Source organism: Tripterygium wilfordii, chromosome 11, assembly GCF_013401445.1.
Source record: "Tripterygium wilfordii isolate XIE 37 chromosome 11, ASM1340144v1, whole genome shotgun sequence".
In the NCBI taxonomy this organism is placed as follows: Eukaryota; Viridiplantae; Streptophyta; class Magnoliopsida; order Celastrales; family Celastraceae; genus Tripterygium; species Tripterygium wilfordii.
The window spans coordinates 14211854-14235163 of NC_052242.1; the positions used below are offsets into that span (position 1 = coordinate 14211854).

General features: G+C 38.1%; 3 protein-coding genes and 1 pseudogene across 4 annotated transcripts; 1 reads left to right on the forward strand and 3 right to left on the reverse strand.

Annotated features, from left to right (window-relative positions):
* Positions 1-4997: 4997 nt before the first annotated feature.
* LOC120009148 lies at positions 4998-7655 on the reverse strand (annotated as a pseudogene).
* A 591-nt stretch (positions 7656-8246) lies between these two features.
* On the reverse strand, positions 8247-12613 carry LOC120009149 (probable serine/threonine-protein kinase PBL21). Of its 2 annotated transcripts, XR_005470614.1 has the most exons (7): positions 11856-12613; positions 11732-11767; positions 11448-11626; positions 10651-10840; positions 9271-9662; positions 8792-9130; positions 8247-8401 (listed from the first exon to the last, which is right to left on the reverse strand). XR_005470614.1 is itself a non-coding variant. In XM_038859611.1 (6 exons), exons 1-6 carry the CDS (start codon positions 11953-11955, stop codon positions 8882-8884), a joined length of 1146 nt encoding a protein of 381 aa, XP_038715539.1. In that variant the 5' UTR covers positions 11956-12613; the 3' UTR covers positions 8529-8881. The 2 variants fall into 2 exon arrangements, 1 of the variants encoding a protein (XP_038715539.1); XM_038859611.1 differs by lacking the exon at positions 8247-8401 and having other exon boundaries at positions 8529-9130.
* A 2951-nt stretch (positions 12614-15564) lies between these two features.
* Positions 15565-17865, forward strand: LOC120009147 (glycosyltransferase family 92 protein RCOM_0530710-like). Its single transcript, XM_038859610.1, has one exon. It carries the CDS (start codon positions 15779-15781, stop codon positions 17555-17557), a length of 1779 nt encoding a protein of 592 aa, XP_038715538.1. The 5' UTR covers positions 15565-15778; the 3' UTR covers positions 17558-17865.
* Positions 17866-18270: 405 nt separating this feature from the next.
* On the reverse strand, positions 18271-22862 carry LOC120009146. The gene is made up of 9 exons (XM_038859609.1): positions 22122-22862; positions 21499-21535; positions 21309-21387; positions 21174-21219; positions 20984-21082; positions 20309-20377; positions 19877-20222; positions 19418-19560; positions 18271-19289 (listed from the first exon to the last, which is right to left on the reverse strand). The coding sequence occupies exons 1-9, from the start codon at positions 22758-22760 to the stop codon at positions 18471-18473; spliced, it is 2277 nt and encodes a 758-aa protein (XP_038715537.1). The 5' UTR covers positions 22761-22862; the 3' UTR covers positions 18271-18470.
* Positions 22863-23310: the final 448 nt, after the last annotated feature.

The window sequence follows — 23310 nt, forward strand, 5'->3', positions numbered from 1 at the left end:
CTTTTTTTTAATAAAGAAATTAGTTTTTTTCTTTTCTAAAAAAAAAATTCATTGCAACGTAAGATGCCATAATCCCATATTGAATTGAAATAACTTAACCAAGTGATATTCAAACAAAGTTCAAGCACATCTGACACACAACAAACGCGTTTTCTTAGCCTAAATAATAAGTATTACGGAGATGACCCAGGAGAACAAATACTTGCGAGCCCATTGCCCAAAAGCGTACAATATTGGTTGATGTGTTTGAGCTTGGATTTTTAATTTGGTATTAGAACAAATACTCTATATATCAGTGATCTTTTTGGACATGACTTCTATATGTGTCAACTTGTTAGGTCTACTTCTATATGTGTCAACTTGTTAGATCTCTCATAAGTGAGCAGCCAACTAGCCAAGCACACAAGGGTGGGTGGGGGAGTATCAAGATTTGTAATCCCATGTCATATTGGCATTACCCAAGTGGTATATAAGAAAAGTCCAATAACCTCTTACACAATAAATGTGTTTTCCCACGAATAACAAATCCATACGAGTTCATAGTCCAAAGTAGATAAAAATATATGTTAATGTGTTTGGAATGGATTTCTAACATATTGCTTTCACTACATCAAAAGTTGACACAAAATCTAAGTCAAACCACATACACTAATACTCGTTTACATTTATTTGAAGAAGTAGAAGATTAGCTTCGTCACAATCCATCGATACTTATCTTTACCATCATGCTTGTAATGAATATGATCGTTGATGACTTTCTTTTTCTTACCAATTATTGATAAGGCCATTAGATTTACTTTCCTTGGGATTTCTCTTTGATCTCACTTATCTTCACCAACTCATCCAAAACATCTTTCATGGATGGCCTGTGTTTGGGATAGGATTGCACACATTTTAGTATAAGCTCAGCTGCTTTCATTGCACCATTTATTGGGTACTTCATCTCTAGCCTTGCGTCCATTATTTTCTTGAGCTTGCTTTTGCTAGATAGAGAGGGTTCGGTCCAATCCAACAGATCCTGCTTTCCTGAGGCTCGATTTCTGTCCAATGCCCGTAAGCCCGTCAACATCTAAAGCAATACTAGTCCGAAAATGTACACGTCCCTCCTCTTCACGTTTATGAGACCTACAATTTCAGTTCTCTCTCTGAGGGGCTCTATCAGGCCCATTTTTAAAATGGTATGGGCCGGACGATTAATAAACATGGGAAAAAAAATATATGTGTTTACTGGTTTCAAAGTCTTCTGGAGCTGTATGACTATGACCACGTGAGCCCATAAACCCAGTGCTCATACGACAGTCGCCATTTATTGGGCCGAATTTCGCTAACCCAACATTATAAAGTTGGATAGCTTTAGTTACACCCCGGTTTTTTCTAAAGACACCTCAATTTAAGTTGATCACCCTTTGTAAAAATCAGTTGACGGGTGTCTTTAGAAAAAATCGGGGTGTGACTAAAGCTACCCCATAAAGTTTTGCATTGAAGGCCTGCAAAATTTTGCCCAAAAACACATTTATATACAATTTGACAGTTTAATTACGAAAAAACTATTTGTCCCAGCAACTGCGATCATAGGTGTATGGAGGGGATTAAAAATGCATGTGGGGCTCAATCACTTGCCCTTTTAATCTCCTTCATACATCTCAACAATTGGGATGCTGGTTTAATTAACCGCATCAAATCAAATGAACAAAAGTCAAGAATGTAAAGAGCAGTTATCCCATCCAACAAAATATTTGAAGTCGTAATGCCCCTGCAAGTGACACACTTCTCCACTGTGTGCAAGTAATCGAGCGCCCTTGCAACATCAATTGGAATCTTAAGTCGAGTCTCCCATGGAAGTGGTTCTTCATCCACTAAATTAAACCCCCCCAAAAAAATGAATTTAAAGGAATAATAGTTAAATTTAACGAGAGTATAGATATACACACACATGTATATTTGAAATGGTTCTTACGTGTAAACAGTTGGTTATCCAAGCTCCCATTTGGCATGTACTCGTACACAAGTAGATATTGTGATTCCTCCCAACAGTACCCCCAGAGCCCACTTCAGCCTGCACCCAAACATGGTCTTAGTATGTGTGCATATAATGCCAGGGGTGATGCAATTTTCGATTATTCAAACAGTCAAACTATTGATGTGACATAAAAAAATCAATATAACGAACAATGAGAAATGTACATACAAAATTTCAACAAGGTAAGGAATTAATTAGATTCCAATGTTTATATTAAGCCAAAAAATGTGAACTTCTTAAAAGAAAGGAAGAAAGGAGACCTTCCATTCCTTTGAGCTGCCTTGAAAGCTATCAGGGACAGGGAGTGACTTCTTGATAGCAACAGCCATACCAACACCAGCGCTGGATGGTGTATAGGTCTTCTCGTCAACCCAACCCATGATCGAAGACCTTCCCATACCTATCTTCATCGAGCACTGTGTCTGGTCTGAAGTTATCGGTTGCACTCTTCAGCTCTTCTAAGGTGAAGATTTTAAGGTTTGGTGTAAGAATTCTCTCACTTGATGGGATGATTTTAATTGTGGAAGTATTCGCTTCACTTTCCAAAGAATCTTCTTCATTGACATCTTCTTTGCTTTCAGTAATATTGTTTGCGACCAAGCTATATATCGTCCCTCTCTGTTTCTGCACCTATGAGTCAACAAAAAACTATAAGATATATGTTGAATCATAAACGAAACATTATAAAAATAAATATAAAAAAATTGAAGGAAAAAAATCTGATCCTAATTTAGTTATTGTGAAATGGGTTTTCTGGATAATTAAGGTTGTGTGTTTTCTCTCCAACCAAACATATCAAAAGGGAACCAAACATATCAAAAGGGTTTAATTTCTTAATTACCTTGGCTTGGAGTCTTGGTGGTGGTGTCTGCGTTGTGATGATTCACTGCTTCTTGACGACTTCTAGAGCAGTTAATGTTTCCCATATTTGCTCCTCTCTTTCCCTGGATTGAGATTTGAGAATCCCCATATATACTATATTTTCAGATGTGCTACATGTTTAAAAGTAGTTTCTTTCTTTTTTCCTCTCTACTTTCACGGAAAGTGGGGAAGGAACAACCCAAACAACGAACAGGGGAAAAGAAAAAGAAAAGAATTGCGTCTTTTTTTACCCTGCCTACGCCAACAGTTTAAGACTTGTTTTCTTGTTCCAGATTAATTTATGAAAAAGGAAATTGAAAATACAAAGAAAGGAGAAATCGTGACAGCGGAGGCGGAAGGCTTTGTTTGGACAAAAAGATAATAAAATAATTCGAGACAGAAAATCAACGGCAACTTCCCAAACACTACGCGTCTACGCGTGAGAAATATTTAAAGTTGACGGCTCCATTTCAAACACACACACACACTGATGCAGTGAGGCTGCAGGTTCCCTTATCCCACATCGGGTAGATGGGGGCTGGGGAAGTGCTTTATATGCGCGAGGGGAACCTTAATCTTCCAGCCAAGGTTTTCGGGCCAGCCCTGGGATGGGGTTGGGCCCTGGGCCTTGGTTACAGCCGGCCCATGGGTAATATTGGGTGCGGGCTGGGCCTTGGTTGGGAGTATGCATCACACACACACACACATATATATATCATTCTTGACTTTAATCAATATTACATGTACTTCTCTCCCGCGGTACAACCCTGTTAAATAGCCGAATAATTTTTGTCCCAATTATTCCTAATCCCATGTCGCAATCCACATCAACATGTCATCTAAGCTTTTTTATCTATATAAAGTTATAAACACTTCCATCTCTCTCTTTCTCTCTCCTTGTCTCCCTCCCACTCTCACGATATAACACTGCCACTCACCAGAGCTCTTCTGTCTGGCCACCAATAGGAGCCAACATAACTTGAAATCCATCAAGAAAATTGATAAAAACCTCAAAATAACGTACATTTATTTTATTTCAAAGATTTTAGACGACTTATAACCTTATAAATATTAAAATTATGAAACCCTAATAGATATGAAATTAGAAATATTAATCTAACTAAAATTCCTATTAACTACTAAAAATAAAGCTCTTGATAACACAATAAAAATTCATAATAATTAAGTAAATAATACGAAAAGTGTCCTACATTAGATATGCACTTTCTCTATAGAGAAGAAGACAATGCCGACGATTTGTGTTCTTGAACGCCGACGACGGCAATTACTTGTTTCAGTCTCACCGAAGACGACGATGACCACAAGTGCTCTTCTGAATCGAGCGTGCCCTGTTCTGGTCGATTTAGGAGAGAATGAAGATCCTTTTCTGGTTCAAATATGCACTTTCTTCGAAAGAAGGGGCTGGGGTTGGGGAAGGAGGAGGCACAACAACCACAGGTGGTGCAAGATGGGTGGGTGTGGTTTTGGGAGTTGAAGCGGTTGGGGTGGAGATCAAGTCAGGTTTGTAATGGAGGTCTCCGGCGCGAAATCGACTTCCGACAAGCATAAGTGGCCGTAGTCAATTTGGACCTCCGATCTTAATTGGATCTTAGAAAATTGTGTTAAAGAATATTTCCAAATGAATTTCTTAACACATTTTTATTTTCAAAATCTGAACTCAAAATCAAGTTAAGAAATAGTCTCAGAAAAGTTATTTCCAAACAGAGATTGTGAGGTATTTGAAAAACTTTTAGATGATGGTAGCTCATAAATAAACTGTGAAAATTATATTATATTTATTATTAAAATTTAATTTTTGTGTAAAATAACTTTCAATGAGTGGTCTAACATTGGCTTATTCAACTTGTTTGGTTGGTAGCATCGCCCCACCAAACAGGCCTAGAATCTATTAATTAATATGAAACTACATGCACTAACGGAGAATTTGATTGCCATTTAGAGTTGGAATGATGGTGCGATGAATGTGAAAATCATTTATTCACTTGTTTGGTTGATTTTGATAAGGTGGAATCCAAAACTCGTTTTACCTCGAATGAATTTTAATGTTCAAAAGACTTTATATCTTATTTTAATAATATTTTTATTTTTAAAAGGAAAAAAAACAAAATATAAATTATACTATTAAAATTATCACACTCATCATACTCACTATTTATTTCATACAAATATAGTGATACTCACCCCACTCATTATTACAAATCACGCCCATCTCACACTCCCACTCATTCAAATAAGAACCAAGTGCCCCTTCATACTGATTTTTTTTACCATCGTGCTTGTGATCGTTGATGACTTTCTGTTTCTTTCCAATTATTGATAAAGCCATTAGATTTTCTTTCCTTGGGATTTCTCTTTGATCTCACTTATCCTCACCAAATCATCCAAAACATCCTTCATGCATGGCCTGCGTTTGGGGTCGAATTCTAGACATTTTTGTATAAGCTCACCTGCTTTCATTGCTCCACTTATTGGGTACTTCATCTCTAGCCTTGTGTCCATTATTTTCTTGAGCTTGCTTTTGCTAGATAGAGAGGGTTTGGCCCAATCCACCAGATTGTACTTTTCTGAGCTTTGATTTCTGCCAATGGCCCGTAAGCCCGTCAACATTTCAAGCAACACCACACCGAATCCGTACACATCACTCTTCACGTATAAGTGACCTACAAATTCAGCTCAATCATTAGTTCACATTAATTCTACGAGGCCTTGGCAGCACTCCATAATTTTCTGAAGTTTACAATCCAATACTAATAGTGGAGAAAAAATTAGATAAATTTTAAATAAAAAAAAAAACGCACATGTCTCAAATCATTGGATTAAAATTATAAATTCTACAGTTTTAATAAATTGTGAAGTCTCCAGATTCCAAAAACGTGCCCATTTTTAAAAATAGTATGGACCGAATGACTAAACATGAAGAAAAAATATGTGCTTACCAGTGGCAATGTATTCTGGTGCTGCATAACCATACGTCCCCATAACCCTAGTACTTACATGAGAGTTGCCATCTATTGGGCCAAATTTCGCAAGGCCAAAATTAGAAAGTTTTGCATTGAAGGTCTGCAAAACACATCTCTATGAAAAATTAACAATTTAATTATCAACATGAAATGAACAAAAATGAAGAAGGTAAAGAGCAATTACCCCATCCAACAAAATATTTGAAGAATTAAAGTCTCTGTAAATGACACAATTCTCCAATGTGTGCAAGTAATCGAGCGCCCTTGCTGCTTCAATTGCAATCTTAAGTCGAGTTTCCCATAAAAGTGGTTCTCCATCCTCTAAATTAGACCCCAAAAAAAAAAGAATTTAAGGTAATAATTGTTACTAATATTTAATGGGTATATATATATATATATATGAAATGGTTCTTACGTCTAAAGAGTTGGTTCTCCAAGCTCCCATTTGGCATGTACTCGTAGACAAGTAGATACTGTGATTTCTCCCAACAGTACCCCAATAGCTTGATTAGGTTAGGATGTGAAAACTTGCCTAGAAATTTCACTTCAGCCTGCACCCAAACATGGGTCTCAGTATGTGTACATAGAATGCCAGGGGAAATCCAATTTTTTCTCACTGAAACAGTTGATCAGGTCCAACTCAGTCATTGAATGTTCAAATGTTTCAATTTAGGGGAACCCAAAGTTGAAAATTATTTCAATATGCATACACAGATAGATTCCTCACTATTTGGACAGATTCGGTATGTTGATTTTTGTTATGTCACATCAACAATTTGACTTTCCGAGTAATAGAAGATATGCCCAATGTTCATATTGAAAAAATTTTCAACTTTGAGTTCTCAATTTCAATCACCAGACTCTTTTGTACACAGAAATTTTCAAAAAGTTAAGGAATTAATTAGATTCCAATGTTGATATTAAGCAATAAAAAAAAAAAAGTGAACTTCTTAAAAGAAAATGAAAAGGAAGGAAGAGACCTGCCATTCCTCTAAGCCTTGAAAGCTATCAGGGTTTGACTTCTTGACAGCAACAGCCGTACCAACACCAGTCTTGGATGGTGCATAGGTCTTCTCGTCAACCCAACCCTTGAAGACCCTCCCAAACCCATCTTCACTGAGCACTGATCTGAAGTTGTTGGTTGCACTCTTCAGCTCTGCTAATGTGAAGATTTTAAGGTTTGGTGTAGGAATTGTCCCACTTGATGCCCTGATGTTAGTTGTGGAAGTATTTGCTTCACTTTCCAAACAAACTTGTTCATTGGCATATTCTTTGCTTCCAGTAATGTTTCTGACCAAGCTATTGTCCCTCTCTGTTTTTGCACCAATGAAGAAGAAAAACTATAAGATATCATCTATTGAATCATAAAACGAAGACAGAAAAAAAAAAATAAAAAAAATTGAAGATTTTGAAGAGAAAGAAAGAAAAAAAGAAGAAAGAAAAATCTGATCCTACTTTAGTTAGTGTGAAATTGGAAATTAAGGTTTGGTGTCTTTTCTCTCCAACCAAACAGATCAAAAGGGCTTAATTTCTTAATTACCTGTGCTTGGAGTCTTGGTGGTGGTGGTGTCCGAATTGTGATGATTCACTTCTACTCGACGATTTCTAAAGCAGATGTTTCCCATATTTGCTCCTCTCCTCTCTATCCCTGGATTGAGAATCCCCAAATATATATACTCTATTTTCAGATGCCAAGTGATGTTTAAAAGTATTCTATTTCTTTCCTTTGCGTTCTCTCTCTAGTTTCCCGGAAAGTGAGTCCCTATACCAACGGATTGACCCCGCGACTTCATTGACTTCACGGATCTTGCTTTGTGAATAATTTATGAAGGAGGAAATTAAAAATATAAAGAAAGGAGAAATCGTGACAGACAGCGATCTTGGCTTTGTTTGGACAAAGATGACTAAATAATTCGAGACAGGAAATCAACGGCAACTTCCCCAAAGGCAACGCGGAAGAAATATTTAGCGTTGACGGCCACCCATTTCAAACATATATAATTCGAGTTGACGAAAGTCAAGGCTTATGCTTTCCGATTCTTGACTTTAATCAATATTCAATACTAAACCATATGTATACACACATTGTATAACTCATATGCGTAAGAACGATACACATACAAAAGAATGACTTGGTCATGTTAATACATATTATATACAAAACATGTATCCATATTTGTTCGTTTAGGACTTCAGGGTTAAAGTCTCACGAACCCCCGGAAACGGGGCAAGACAAGTTTAATAATTAAATATCTTCATTCACACATGAAGGAGATAGAGTACAGGTGTGATCTAACATATTCACGGTACTAGGGCTGTATATTCACGGTAATGATACTGTCAACCCCTGCATTTATCATCTACTTTCATTGATAAACAGAAAATGCCCCACTCCAACTCCCAAAATTCAATATATATATAAACATACATGAAAACAATAACCAATCTGGGATGCATATCTATGTGTATATATATAATCTACATGTAAAATATATTCTAACATTTGGTAATAGAGAGAATCCATCTGGGTTTGACATACCTGCAACCACAAGCACCACATCTCAAATAAGTTAGAATGTGAAATTTACTAGGTTACTATATATCAGAAAGTATAGTGTCATGCTCCTTCACTAGGTAGAGAAATGAGAAGCAAAAACAGCCAAGTAGAAGAGAAACTAATAAATCCATAGCTGGCCAATGTATAACTATTCGAGTTACCTGCAACTAGATACACTAAGATCAATAACCAACCCATGTTAACACCAAACAGGTTGCCATTTAAAAGCAATTCATTCTAGTATCCTAACGACAACCCGGCTTTTGCTTAGGGATACATCAAGCACCTTCTCTTACCGTCTATTTCGGGGAGCTCTCAGCAACCGAGATGATGACAATAATAATACAAGAATCTCAATAACAACGGACTTACAAGGTAATAGAAGAGTTTTAGAGCTTGTCTCCAGCTGTGCGGAAAAAGATATCGGACTACTTCCAGTTATAGGCCCCGAGACAAGTTGCCTCACTTTTGTTGCAAGGTCGATGGTGACGCGGTATTGTGGACTCGTGCTTCATAGTTGTGACACTGAGAAGCCAAATATTCAAGTGCCACAAGAATATCCCCAATAAAAGGGCGGAAATTTTGTTCCTCGTTTAGACACATTGCAGTAATAGCAATTGCATAGTTTAGACAACGCCGAGGGTACCGCCCGTGCAGCCGAGGATCCACCAATTGAGGGAATCTCTTCTGATCCTTCAAAAATGGACGAGACTAGAACCAGGGAAAAAAAAACAGATGGCATAATCAGAATTTTTTACTATTGCCAAACTAATGGATCAAATTACTCAGCCAAGCATAGTAATTAAATCCAGAGCTTGACAATACATGAAAAGTGTGAAACTCTTACTCACCCAACTAACTAGGTTTTGCTCTTCTTGTCTTCTGGACAAATCTATGGCCTTCCGCCCCGTTATTAACTCCAAAAGAACCACACCAAAGCTATAAATATCAGATTTGAGAGTCAATTTGCCACTCATTGCATACTCAGGGGCACAGTATCCATATGTTCCCATCACTCTGGTTGAAACGTGTGTATTGTCCCCGACAGGTCCCAGTTTTGCAAGTCCAAAATCTGATAATTTTGGACTGAAGTCATTATCTAGCAAAATATTTGCAGATTTCAAGTCGCGGTAGATAACAGGTGGGTTTGCTTTGCAATGCAGATACTCGAGACCACGGGCAGCACCGACCGCAATCTTCATGCGAGTGTTCCAGCTCAGTGTCTTTTTTTCTGGGTCCAGATCTGGAAAAAATGGTAATACATTAAAAATATGATTGCTGACAATGATGTTGAAATGATAATTTTTTTAGGTGCTCCGACTAATGGGCATGAAAATTTAACAGATAATTTAACAATTAGTGCCACTATATTCCATAACAAAGCTAACAACCTGTCATCCATGAGAACACATAACAAAATGAAATTAAGCAATCCCACGATCAAAATGAATTTACAGTACTATCACAATGCAAGCTGCAATCAATATTCAAAAACAGTGCTTCTGAACAAAAGGGGACATACATAATCTCCTAATCGGCGGCTCCATTTCCACAGTAAAATGGAGACATTGTAAAAAATCTTCCCCAGAATTGTGGGATTGTAAGAAGGAAACAACCTAGAGGTACGTAACTCAGAAATCATTACAATCTATTCTTATATTATGTTAAAGAAGAAATTGAAACCACGCCAATACACAATAACTGTTCGCTAACAGTGGTTAAGAATGTATATATTTGACCCTACCTCAGTGATTCTCATGCATTTGGCCAACCTAAGCAATCACTGAGCTGCTTGCCCATCCATCACTACGTTTAGATGGGTGTCCCAAATCAGTGGCCTGGCTTGAAGTATGTATAGTAGTAGATGGTTCAACTTTGAAGTGAATAAAAGTTGCAGAGTTTTAAAAGTGTGAACTACGAACTAGGACAATTCTAACAAGGCATCTGCTTGAATCAATTAATACATGGTGCTGAAAAACAAGCTACTGACTTAAGTGGAATAAAAAAATAATATCAGAATCAGGCTACTAGCTATTAGGACAGAAGTCCATTTTTCCACGCCTAACCATATCCTTTTAGTTAAACCCACCAATAAATTAAAAACTTAGGCATACAGGACATATTTGGTACAATTGGCCTCTAATAGAAATAAGATAAATCTCGAGCATCCATTTCCTTTTATTTTTCAGCAAGGAAGAAAAATTCAGCCAAAAAGTGCTTGAGAGGCTTACCAAAAAGGTGATCTTCCAAACTACCCATTGGCATGTATTCGTAGACCAATAGTCTTTGATCCCCAGTAGTGCAGTAGCCAATCAAAGTGACAAGGTTAACATGGTGTAAGAGGCTCAACATTAGAACCTCCACAATAAATTCCTGAAACCCTTGAAGACCATCGTGATTAAGTTGTTTGATGGCAACAACCTGGACAGTAAAATCAAATGAGAATCATAATCGCAAACATTTCAATTATGGAAAAAGACAAATGGAAACAATATATACTTATTACGGAAGGAATTACAAAAATTTACGAAGGACACTTTCAAGAACCAGCATATAGGAAAGCTATCAACACAAATAATAGAATGAATAATCGGTACCAAAATTCTCTCCGATTACAAAAATTCTCTCATCAAGAGACATTATTAACTTTCCAATCTAGAGATGTCGTCGTACATGTTACACCACAATCAATGCGAACATCATCAAATGTACAACTGAATCTATTCTATATAAAGACATTATTTGGATTCCAAAACGACATTCTGAAAACACCAGCAAAGCATACTACCAGACAAATGAGAACATTAGAAAACATACTCATGACAGAGTATTCTTCCATCTAATGGCATTACATGCATTCATGGATTAGCTTTCCACAGAGGAGTGATATATCATATATCGAGGGAACCAACAGTAAACATGATCAGTATACATTCCCACAAAACCAGATATTAAACACATAATTAGTCGAGACTTGAGAGTATCATGCACATGCACGAATTAAAAAGTGACAAAGGTCGAACATTGCCTGGCCAGATTCCAAGCGACCTTTGTAAACCCTTCCAAAACCCCCTTCACCAATCAAATTGGCTTCCCTGAAGTTCCCTGTAGCCGTTGCAAGCTCACGAAATGTAAAGCTGCGCGCCCCACCATCGCTTGTTTGACTGCTATTTTTGCCATGGCCATTGCCGTTCAACTTTTCATTTTCTACCAGAACAAAAACTCAATTAAACAAAAAGAATAAAAAGAAATTCCACAACTACTACATTTTCTTACACAATATAGTATATTTGAAAAAAAGAAATTCCTTACCACCGCTTACAACCTTAGACTTTCCTTTCCCACTCCCTGCAACAGCAAAATCCACAAATCAATATAAACAAACGAAAACACGAACACCCATTCAATGAATCGTGAAAGGAGACAAAAGCAGAACCTAAGGAATCGACAGAATCACGCGAACCCCAGCGAGACCCGCTTTCAATATCGACCTTTATATCCTTTCGATGTGGAGTTAAACAGGAAAAGCAGCTCATTTCCTCTCTCTCTCAATGGAATCAAATTAACCTATAAAAATTAAAAATCCTAATCCATGAGAGAGAGAGAGAGGAGTGGGAGGGGCTTCGAATTCTTCTATCCGAACGGGGGGGAGAGAGATCAAAGAACCCTACAAAGGGGAAAAAAACCAAAAACCAAAAAACACCCACAATGTACAGTCTTTTAAGATCTCAATCCGCGAAACCCGCCGAAGTACCCGCAAAACCCAAAAACCAAACACTCCTTATAAACCCATCTGCATATGTATCTGCATATACACATACATACAACCCACCCACCCACCAAAAAAAACCACCACAGAGAAAAAGACAAAACAAATTGGATTCAATTACATTTAACTAAAACAGCTCTGGGCAGATTTCGGTGGCAGATAGATAGGTAAACAGAGGGTAAGAAGGGGAGGGGCAAAAAGAGAGATGAGCTCGGTGGGGTTTGTCCTAAATATGGTGAGAGAGAAGACGCTAATAAAGCGGCACATTCAACGGTGTCTTGGTTTACAGTGAATGATGATGAGGGTGGGCCTTTTTTCGCTCAAAATTATATATTTTTTTTGTGAATTTTTGTTGCATTTAATGCATTGTTGTGCAGAAGTCGCTCTCCTTGCTTTCTTTTTCTACGCACTCCCACCACTCCGTTTCCCGTAGGGCAGGGCTCGCTCTCTGGTGTTCTCATTGGATTCGAGGATTTAAACGTTCCGGTTGGACGATGAGACTGATTTTACGCTCTTGCCCTTCGTGGCAGCTGGATTTCGCTGTTTTGACACTGATGGTTCGCTTCCCCTTAATCCTAGTTAAGATCGAACTGTATTCCGATTAATGACCTATATAAACACCATTTTCAGTCTCTATTGGGCTAGGTCCGGTTGGATTTGTCATAAAACTTCTTGTATAGGTTTGAAGATGGGTTGATTCAACTTCACTGAAAGATTAATCATTTTTTCAATTTAATCACCGAATGTTTAAACGTTTCAACTTAGGAATTCAAAATTTAAAAATTACTCCGATTTGAACAATCCATTAGATTATGGACATTTCGGGCAATCAAACTCAGTAGGTGGGGAATAAAAGTCATAAGTTTATTGTCCGGATATTGAGAAATTTGTCCGATTATGCAAATTGAAACGATTTTAAACTTTCTATTACCAAGTTCGAATGTTTTGAATATATGGTGACTAAATTACAAAATAGCCAATCTTTCCGTTATCAAAAGTTAAATTGGCCCGTCTTAAGATTATATGTATTTTTGGGATAAAAAGGTATTTTTATTTAAAATATTATATGTATATATTTACATAAAACTAACAAATAAATCAATCTATGTTGAAATTCTCAACCTAAACACATTAAATATATTGTCAGCCTTGGGCCATGGATTCGCACAAATTTGTTCTTAATAGGTTGTTGCCATTGATTCTTAAACCTAGAAAACACGTCTTTGATGTGAGAAGAGTTGGACTTTGCGTATAAATCATTCGACATGCATGCTAGATAGATGTGAGATTTTTAGTCTTGAGAATCTCATTTTTCATATCATTTCATATGGCATCCAAAGATTATGTGTCAATGATTTTGCATGTTAGGCAACTTTCAAACAAAGAGGGACTTTCTATATCAAGAAAAGTTGGCCTAAACAAACAAAATAGTTGACGTGACCTTAATTTGCAGGATGAGCTAACTATGGAAAGTTAAGCAAAATAAGGGATGTGATTGGAAACATTGAAAGTGTTGACAAATATAAGAATTGGGACTGAAAGATCAAGAAATTAGGTGCAATCATGCACTATCTACTATCTACATATGTGTTTGTTTTGGTGGCTCAAAATCAAAACATGAGAAATCAGAATTTTCATGCAATGTTGAAGTAGACATATAGCAAAAGTGGGCATTACCACCAATCCCTAAAATTCCTGTAATTAGCATGTTATAATGTTGTTGAGTGAACCTCTTTACCTGAGTTAGGACTGCAAATTAAATTTAGAACTTTGACATCAATATCTGCTCCATGATGAAATCAACGGAAACTACAATGATAACTGACATCTGCTAGCTTATCTATGCATGTGCAATCTGCAGTAATCCAAGCAATCTGCTGGGCCAAAGGCCCATGGGAGGTTTTACCCACACAAGCTGCTTGATCTTGCTGCAGTTGCAGTCGTGTTAGCTTCTTTTTTTTTTGCACTTAATTGAAGGATTGAATAAAGGGTAAAATTAAGTAAGATGCATGGATCGAGCTTAACATGGAAGGAATTCACGAACAGAAAATTGAAGATCAATGTTGGCATCCTATATATTTATATATAGGCGTAAAGTTGGAAAAACGGACTTTAATTTGTGTGCCATTCAAGGAGAGTCTCGGATTGATATTGCCAATAATTTTTCGTAAATATTATCAAGTAGAAAGTATGGAGGTGTGGATTTACAACAAGGTTTAAATTTGAATTGTCAATCCCATGTGTATAAAATTTTTCCACTTGAAATAAGGTAAGTTGAGGCAAAACCCAACCCTTATTTCTAGTGAGAATCGAATTCGTAACTTTCTAAGTTCATACGGTTTAAATTCATCAACTAGACTATCACCCAAATGATTATCAACACTAGAAACCTATAAGTATTTGATTATTTCTCTCCTAAACATTAACATGTTACGATTTAAGAAGTTAAGATATCTTTTAATCATCTATCCTATTTTCTTTATAGAATTTTCTTCGACATATTGTAAATTCTAAACGTGCTCGCAAGGTAGGCCAACCGAGACTTTTGAAACAATAAATGACTAAAAAAAGTCGCAAAAAGAGGTGGAGGGCCCACATGCGAAAAGGTAATCCTCGATGGATTTGGCAATTCCCCAAATATACGATACGTGCATGCATGCAAAGGTCAAGGCTGAGCTTTGCATTCTTCACAAGCCATCCTCATCATCATTTTTAATATATATATATATATAAAATAATTCTTACCCATATTTTTTTAATATATAATATAATTCTAAAAATCAATTATAATAAATTGTGTGGGATATAAACAGTTAGCACAGTGAATGGACATTAATTATCTATGGCATTAGAGTCGATTCTCACCATTAATCCTTATTAAGGTCGCATTTATAATCAATTAAAATGGAGAGATATATATAACTTCTTTTGGTTGGTGACCATTGGAGGACCAAATCCAATGAAAATAAATATGGCAACAAATAATTTTGTTTTTTTTTTATATGGCAATAAATAATTCGTACACCAAAAATTTGTTAACTTATAAGGAAATTAGTACATGGTTTGTCTAAAGAATAATCTTAAACAATATAAAAAGGCTTAGTCCACATACAAGGAGTCGAGGATGGTGACATGTCCAATTATATGGAAACAAAATTAATTAAGATTTGATATCTCACAAAAATGATGATAAGTAAAAAATTAATATTGATTTCCTTCATTTGCTTGATCCGATTTGAATTTTTAAATATTTTTACAAAATCTAAATTAAACCCATTCCAAATTAAAAAAAGAAAAATAATAAATCAACAAAAAAGAATGACGTGTCCTTGCTAAATTATCTTTGATAGTCCTAGGATGACGCAACATTGTCTTTTTATATCCACAATTTGACCAAAATTGAAATTAATTCCAAATCTTTTCAAATTTGTATTTTTTAATTTTAAAAATCATCAAATCGAATTCGTTAGAAATTAAACCAAGTAGCACCGAAATTTCTATGCAACCCCTTACCGTTGTTCTTCTTCTTCAAAAACGGAAAAAGGGGAAAGAGCTTGTCGTTGAGAAAGAGCTTCCATGAATCCTCGTCCATGGCAACTCCAAAGAAACCTCTCTCTTCACCACCAGGCCTCGCCAAGGGAAATTTCGTCCTTCTTGTTGAAACCATGAGTCGCAGAGCCAATTCAAAGCTCTTTGTCTTCGCCTTCCTCTCTCTCCTCGCCTTCCTCTCCGTCTCCTTCTATGGATCACGCGATGTAAACTACCAGACCGACCTCGATTTCCCGCCAACCAGACCTAAGATCACGAATCCTTCCAGCCACGCGATAACGATTACGGAGAATGTTGATGAGGAGCTCAGCCGCGGATTGAATCGTCGGGTGTCGTCCGTCAAAGATAGCTCCGTCGATTCAGTTTCGGTTCTGTTGCCGGATTGGGAGGTTCTGATGATTGTGTCTCCGCGGAGTGTTGTAGATTCGGGAGAGAGTCTATGGTGTCTTTACGCGAATAATGCTACTTCAAAGGCGATTTTCGCCGGGGTCTTGCCGTCTACGAACCAGACGACGTTCAAGTGCTTGTTTCCGGAAAGCGCGCGCCGCCGGAAGATGTTCCTGCAGTCGGTGTTATTGACTCGATCTCCGGAGAAGGAAAAGTCTTCGGAGGCGGCGCCAATGATGATCCAGTGGAGTTTCATGGCATACGAATCGTTTTCGACCGAAGACGACGTCGTGTTATTCGCCAAGGGAATGAATAACCGTCAAGGTATCAACAGGTCTCCAAGCGAGTTCAATTGCGTGTTCGGCAATAACGGCGCGAAAACGGCCGTCACTAGCTCCACGCAGGAGGTGTTCCGGTGTCCGCACCCGAACGTAACGGCGTTCGATTCTGGCGGGGAGGATGATGATAGACACAAAATCAAAATCTCCCTCGAAATTTCTGGAGAAAACCTGCTGGTCCCCTCCGTTGCGTACTACAATCCCCCGCTCACAATAGCACTCCCAAGGAGAAAATCCTTATTGTGCGCATGCACAATGGTCTACAACGTGGCCAAATTCTTAAGGGAGTGGATTACTTACCATTCAAAAATCGGCGTCGACCGGTTCATATTATACGATAACAACAGCGACGATGATTTGCAGACGATCGTTAAGGATCTTAATCAAGAGGGTTATGACATTGAAACTCTGTTATGGATTTGGCCAAAGACCCAAGAAGCTGGTTTCTCTCATGGGGCTGTATACGCTAACGATTCGTGTTCTTGGACAATGTATGTTGATGTCGACGAATTCATTTTTGGTCCAAATTGGAATAATTCAGAGAACCCATCAGATCAAATGCTCAAGTCCTTGTTACCATCATCATCGGAGCGTCATCATCATCATCAGATTGGGCAAGTCTCGTTGAGTTGTAATGAATTCGGGCCGTCGGATCAGAAACAACATCCAGTTGAGGGAGTGACACAAGGGTATACGTGTCGGAGACTGGAGGAGAACAGGCACAAATCTATTGTTCTGTTGGATGCAATTGATCATTCGTTGCTTAATGTGATTCATCATTTTGCGTTGAAGGAGAATTACAGGAGCAAGCAAGTGAGCATGGAGGTTGCATTGGTGAACCATTACAAGTACCAAGCGTGGCCGGAGTTTAAGTCCAAGTTCAGGAGGAGGGTATCGGCTTATGTGGTGGATTGGACAAAAGCCACGAACCCCAAGTCAAAGGACCGGACTCCGGGATTGGGGTTTGAGGCCATTGAGCCTCAAGGGTGGGCTCACAAGTTTTGTGAAGTTAGAGATGAAAGGTTGAAGAATTTGACACAAACATGGTTTGGGAATAAAACTTCTAATGGGCTTAAGATGGCTTGGCAAAGGTGAGGTGAATATTCAAGATGGCTTTTACACAAATAGGACATTGATTGGGAGGGTCAAAAAACAAAGGTGACCCTGTTTTCACAATTTTATTAATACATATTACTGTTTGTTAATATAGGTTGGTGAGGTTGGGGGATTGGGAGTCTGGGACTTAATTCTTTAAGTGGTGCTTTAGGAATTTGTCATGTCCTTTTTTGGTGCTTTATTTTTTTTAGGTAAGATTGTTAGAAGAGAAAGGGATTATTTCTTTCTTCCTTTCTTGTAATGCAACTCTTTTTAGGTTTAATTTTGCCGATTGGAATACTTTATCATATTGTTTAAAAGTTCTTATACATGGAGAAGGAAAGGAATTCAATACTGATGATAGTCTAGTTGGTTATCTCTCCGGACTTAGGGTTTATGATGCTGAAGGTCGAGAATTCAAACCAACTAGCTAGGATATTTTTTTGTGGAATCCTAATTCTGTGGGCTTGTCCCACTTCTGAGCCCTGACCCAATCTTGCTGACAAGACCCAATCTTGTTGACATTAACAGATGCAGGCTGTTCTTCCGAGATCCCGACCCAATCTTGTTAATGGGGTAGTCTTATTGTCGTCTGCAAGATGCAGGCTGTTCTCCCAAGGTTCATGCCTACTTACCTATCCAAAAAGATGTTGGATGGGACCATAAGATAGTTCCTCAAAGGACAAGACTAAGACTAGAAAGGACAACTTCACTAATAGAGAATACTGATTTGAGATATAAATACTGTGTGGTTTTGAACCTCGAAAGGAAAGAAGAATAATATATTGATCTGTACAGAAAGATTTCCCTAAGCTTTCCAATGCGACAATCATGGCATCATCCCCATGACCAATTTTCAATTTGAGAATCTACCATGTCAAAAATTATAAGAAAAAAATGAACAGCCATGTTTTCATAGCTGCAACGCTAAATCTGGCTGCTGTGGTGAACAAATCAGAACATTTGTACCAGGTGAACTTGGTGCCAGAAACCCAACGTTTAGGTCAGGTGAAAATGGTGGGGATTCCTGCTTACCTAACCGTGACAATCCCTGCCGTGAAGATTGACCAGCCGCTGCACGGGTTACTGTTTGTAACGCAAAGCCAGAGCCGGTTGACAATGAGTTTCCAGTGGGTAATTCACGAAAACTACCAGTCAAATTCCCGTTGCTTGAAGCAAAATCATTACCAGGCATTGAATGAGCAGGCACTGCAGCGGCTTCAAAACTAGAATTTTCTGTTAGTGTTTCAATTCTTAGCGTCCCCGTTGGAGATAGATGATTATAGCCAAAGCCACCACTAAAACCATTCATATTGGAGTGAATCACGGGTTTTTGTTGATTCTGAAAAGCAACTACATGTTTTACTCCATTGACATCATCCAATGAATTTAACTCGCCTTGGGAACTTGATACTGCGACGCCTTCCTTCATATCTCCCTGAGTCTGCGAGAAGAATCTACTTGCAACAATAGAGTTAGCTCCACATGATTGTGGAAGTCCACCTACATGGTGTTCCGGTTCACATTTGTCCAGAACATTTCGATTCTCGGAAGGTAAAAATGCCAAGCATTCCTCTACCTTGTCATCCCCTACCCACCCAGGACCAAACCCGAGTCCGAAAGGCAGAACACTCTCAATTTTCTTTGAGACAACTTTCCATACAGCAGGCCCAAGATCTGCCGCAAATCGAGCTAGACTTCTGGCATAACCATGCTCCAAACCTACACCTACCTGATATGTTAGAACGAATAAAATAGAAAAGGTTAACCATGACTGAAAGTTGTATAATTAGTAAAATTGTGAGAAAAAGTTCCAGCTAAAAAGTGCCTAATTGATAACAGGTTTCTTAAGGTACAAACCGGCACGAGTTGATCCAGTTCTCCGTCAAAGGTAGTCCAAACAGACGGCTCAGAAGCCACTGGATGCTTATAGGTGGCGCGTTTATTCTCATCTACGGCAAAATGTTTCTTCCCATGCTTCATCACAGCCCTCACAACAGAAGCTGAAAGCCAAGAGAATAATATTAGTTGGGAAAATCTAGAGAGCTAAAATAATGCCAATGATGGTGTGGCCTAGTGGTTAGGAGTCTTGTACTCCTTGCCATCAGGGTTCAAATCCCACCAAATGCATGAGCCCACACATGGATTTTCCATGTGCTTGCCCGATCTATGTGGTTTGTGGGCTATTGCATAAGCATGATGGTTTTACCCAGTGCGCACCAAAGGGAAGTGGCTGCAGGTTCCATCATTACAAAAAAGAAAGAAAAAGATCTAAGATAAAAGTAACAGCGATAATCAGAGTAACAGAAATTCCCCCACCTGGGAATTCCTTCTCCCATTCAGATGACCAAGTAGCATGGTTTTCACCACTGTGAGATCCACGAGAGGCCCAAACTGATACATCAGCAGGCTGGGACTTAGATGCAGTAGATTTTCTTAAATTATAACCATTAGACCAGCTGGCAATATCTCCTCCAGATGCAAGAGTTGCATCTGAAGAAAACTCTGGACCAACACGGTCAAAGAGAGATCTTTCAAGTGACTTTTTGAGGCCCTTGCCTGCAGGCCTACCCTTCCTGACAACTTTGGGCTGTGGTTCCCCATCATCACTATCTTGTCTCAAATTTTCGAAGTCTTTCTTAGCCAGCCCCTGGATGGATCGTGCCTGGAACAATAAACACAACTCTCAACAGAACATTAACACAAACCCCACTATGGAAGCAATGCTTCATTGTCAAAACTAGGCCAAACCTGTCGAAAGTAAATAGTATCTGGTTCATTGTACTGCATTGCATTGGAACAGATCAGGAAAACGTCTTTCTGTGCAAATCAATGCAAATGTTTTAGCAAAAAAGAGCCTCAGTACTGAAAAAGTGTATGTATGCTATAGATGCAGAAGAATAACAATAAATGTAAATGACAAGCATGTAATGTATGTAAGTTGCGTAGAACAAGACCACAAGCCACATGTCTGCAATCAAGCAGTTGAGGATTAAACAGAAGAAAAAAAAACCATTTATCCATGTTCTATCAACTTTAAAATGGTTTGTAAAACAAGCACACAAACAAATAAGACTCTGCTTATTCATGTGTGCAATTTACGACGCAATTCTTAAAGACCACATACAAACAGAGACTGCGTCTACAGATATTTTAAATTCTTCTATATATAGAACTAAAAATGGACAAAGTCGCCAACGAGAACAAAATGACAATTTAACAATTCTTAGTAAATAGTTGGTCAGGATAAATAACAGAACACTTGCATTGATTCTTGAAACAAAACTGCATCACCACAAGATCAAGGAGACTTTTCATGTTGCTTGCTCCAGTGGTGCAAATAAAACATATAAAATTCCGGTGCCGTAAATTGGTTAAATACTCCCAAAATACTGAAAATAACAGTACACATATTGCAAAACAAACCTCGAATTGTTCCAAGCAGGAATAAGCTCCCCCATCTAGTTTTTTCCTCACAGTAGAAAAATCCATCGGGTGCTCAACAATGTCATGGTAATCCGGAAGCTGTTCCAGAAGTCGATTCCTCATTGAAGTGAGAAAGTTTATTCATTTATGGTAAAGATTAACAGGATAAACAAAAAAAAAAAATACACACCTCCTCCGGATCAACTGGCTCAGAGAACACCCCATAAGTGTCCTTCCTACAAGCATATTAAAACAAAACGATCAAACCAAATCGAAAAAAATAGCTTGCCAGAAAGAAAAACCTAATAAGCAACAGAACACCCACTTTTGAATCCGGTCAAGAATGAACACCAGCAACTTTTTGTCTGGCAAAGGTGTCGTGGGGCCAGACTCCACAGGTGAGCCTGTACACATGCAAATGACATTATCATAACAATTTAATTAATTACTGCCACAGACTTTAAAATTTCCGGCAAATCCTTTTCATGAAACTCAATTTAATTGATAGTTGATACCATGAAGAGTGTCTGTCGCTTTCCAAACCCTTCCACCCTGCAAGAACATAGTCCTCATGGGAGAAAAAAAATCAACCATAAAACCCCAAAAAGACAAAAAAGAAAAGAAAAAGAAACTATTGAATTTTTATGGAAGAAAGAAAAGGGAATAATATCATAGTAAAAGACTAAAAGCAGATGGAAGTACAGGCTAAAATTTAGCTCCTCACTTCGGACAAGATTGTCTGAGAAGTCTATTATTTTCATAATTTATTTACAAGGAATCGAGGATAAAAAAATAATAACAGAAAATTTAAATTAGGACATACTAAATAAGAAAAAAAAATGAAACCCACCAACACCCAGATTTTAAAAAAGTAAATCCATTAATAAATAAAGAATTACGTCCCTCAAAGAAAACTGTTCGAGTCAACCACATGCACTGAAATCCTCAGATCCAAACAACCCCGGTCCATAATTTCAAAAAACGCGCGAATGCCCATTAACATTCAAACCTAAAACCCATAAAACATATAGAAAGAAAGAATAATCTTAAAATCACCAAAAAAAAAATAAAAATTAAGCTTTCGTTTCAAGAAAATTGTTAATCAATTTGAGGCGAAGGTGCAAAAGACGGTGATCACCATTAAATCAGATCCGAGACTACCATCGGCGATCCTTTTCCTCTTGAGATCCGCCCCGAGATTCTCGATATCCATGTCCGAATTCGACCCATAGGCACCGTGAATTAGATTATGATTCTGCAAGTTCAATCCGATCAACGGCTTCTGCTTCTTCTCTTTTCGCTCGTCGTCGTCATCTTCGGCTCCAATCCACTCCTGTGCCGCGGAATTCCCATCCGTGATAGTGTTCCGGCGAATGGATCGGCGGTTCCGGCTCTCAATGCAATCGAAAGAAACATTAGGGTTTTTCGAATTAGGATTCCGTTGCAGTTTCTGTTCTTGCTTGAGAGTACGCTTTTGAATATCTAAAAGAGAAGGGCGTCCCTTCTTCTTTCTCTTCTTCGTCGCCATTGTTGGTCCTGGGACCTCCCCGACACGACCCATTACGTTGATTCTCTCTCCTCTTTCTCTCTCTCGGGAGTTAAAATTATTATTTTTAATTTTTAATAATTTTTTTTTTCTTACTTTCTGTGCACTTGTGTCTTGGTACGCGTGAGTCAGACTTTGGTTATGGGCCTTATGGGCTTTAGGTGGTGGCGACTTACTAGTGCTTAAAGGCGACGGGCCTTTGATGCCCACACTTTTATTTACACAAAACATGGGTCTAGCCTATCCGCTAGGGGCCCGAATTGATAAAAATCGGTGGACGGTGGTCGGTGGCCATAGAAGTATCCACCCGTTATGGAATGTCCGGTCTGAGTCATAACTATTGTTAGAAGTATTCACCTACACGACACGACCCATCCACCATGGAATGTCCGATTTGAGCAATAACTATTGTTAAAAGGATTAGCATGTCACCGCAACCCATCTAAGTGTTGGCTAGTAAAAACCTTCTTAACAACATATGAATCACGAAATTTGACCACTAATAAAGAACACTTTTAACATATTTGGTAAGACGATTCATGATCATTATCCTCTCTAATGGAGGATTAAAATAATTTAAAGCTATCCTACTCTTTCTTAATAATATAAATAATGTATTTTATTTATGTAGTGTAGTAGTCAAAATCTTTTATTTTTTTGTAATGAAAACCGAAACAAGTTTTTAAATTGATTATATAGTCCAAACAGACCATGACACCCACAGTAGCTTTGGAACCTTGTTTTTCAACAATGCACACAGGTATTTGATTGGGGATATACA

Bases quoted from the DNA above. Each gene is read 5' to 3' on its own strand.
- LOC120009149 (XM_038859611.1), bottom strand. From the start codon at position 11,955: ATGAGCTGCTTTTCCTGTTTAACTCCACATCGAAAGGATATAAAGGTC. The intron at 11,627-11,731 runs GTAAGGAATTTC...TTGTTCTGGTAG, and splicing joins GTCTAAGGTTGTAAGCGGTG to AAAATGAAAAGTTGAACGGC. The intron at 10,841-11,447 runs GCAATGTTCGAC...TTTACTGTCCAG, and splicing joins GTCGCTTGGAATCTGGCCAG to GTTGTTGCCATCAAACAACT.
- LOC120009147 (XM_038859610.1), top strand. From the start codon at position 15,779: ATGGCAACTCCAAAGAAACCTCTCTCTTCACCACCAGGCCTCGCCAAG.
- LOC120009146 (XM_038859609.1), bottom strand. From the start codon at position 22,760: ATGTTTTGTGTAAATAAAAGTGTGGGCATCAAAGGCCCGTCGCCTTTA. The intron at 21,388-21,498 runs GTATCAACTATC...GCATGTGTACAG, and splicing joins AGCGACAGACACTCTTCATG to GCTCACCTGTGGAGTCTGGC. The intron at 19,290-19,417 runs GTTTGTACCTTA...CTAACATATCAG, and splicing joins AACTGGATCAACTCGTGCCG to GTAGGTGTAGGTTTGGAGCA.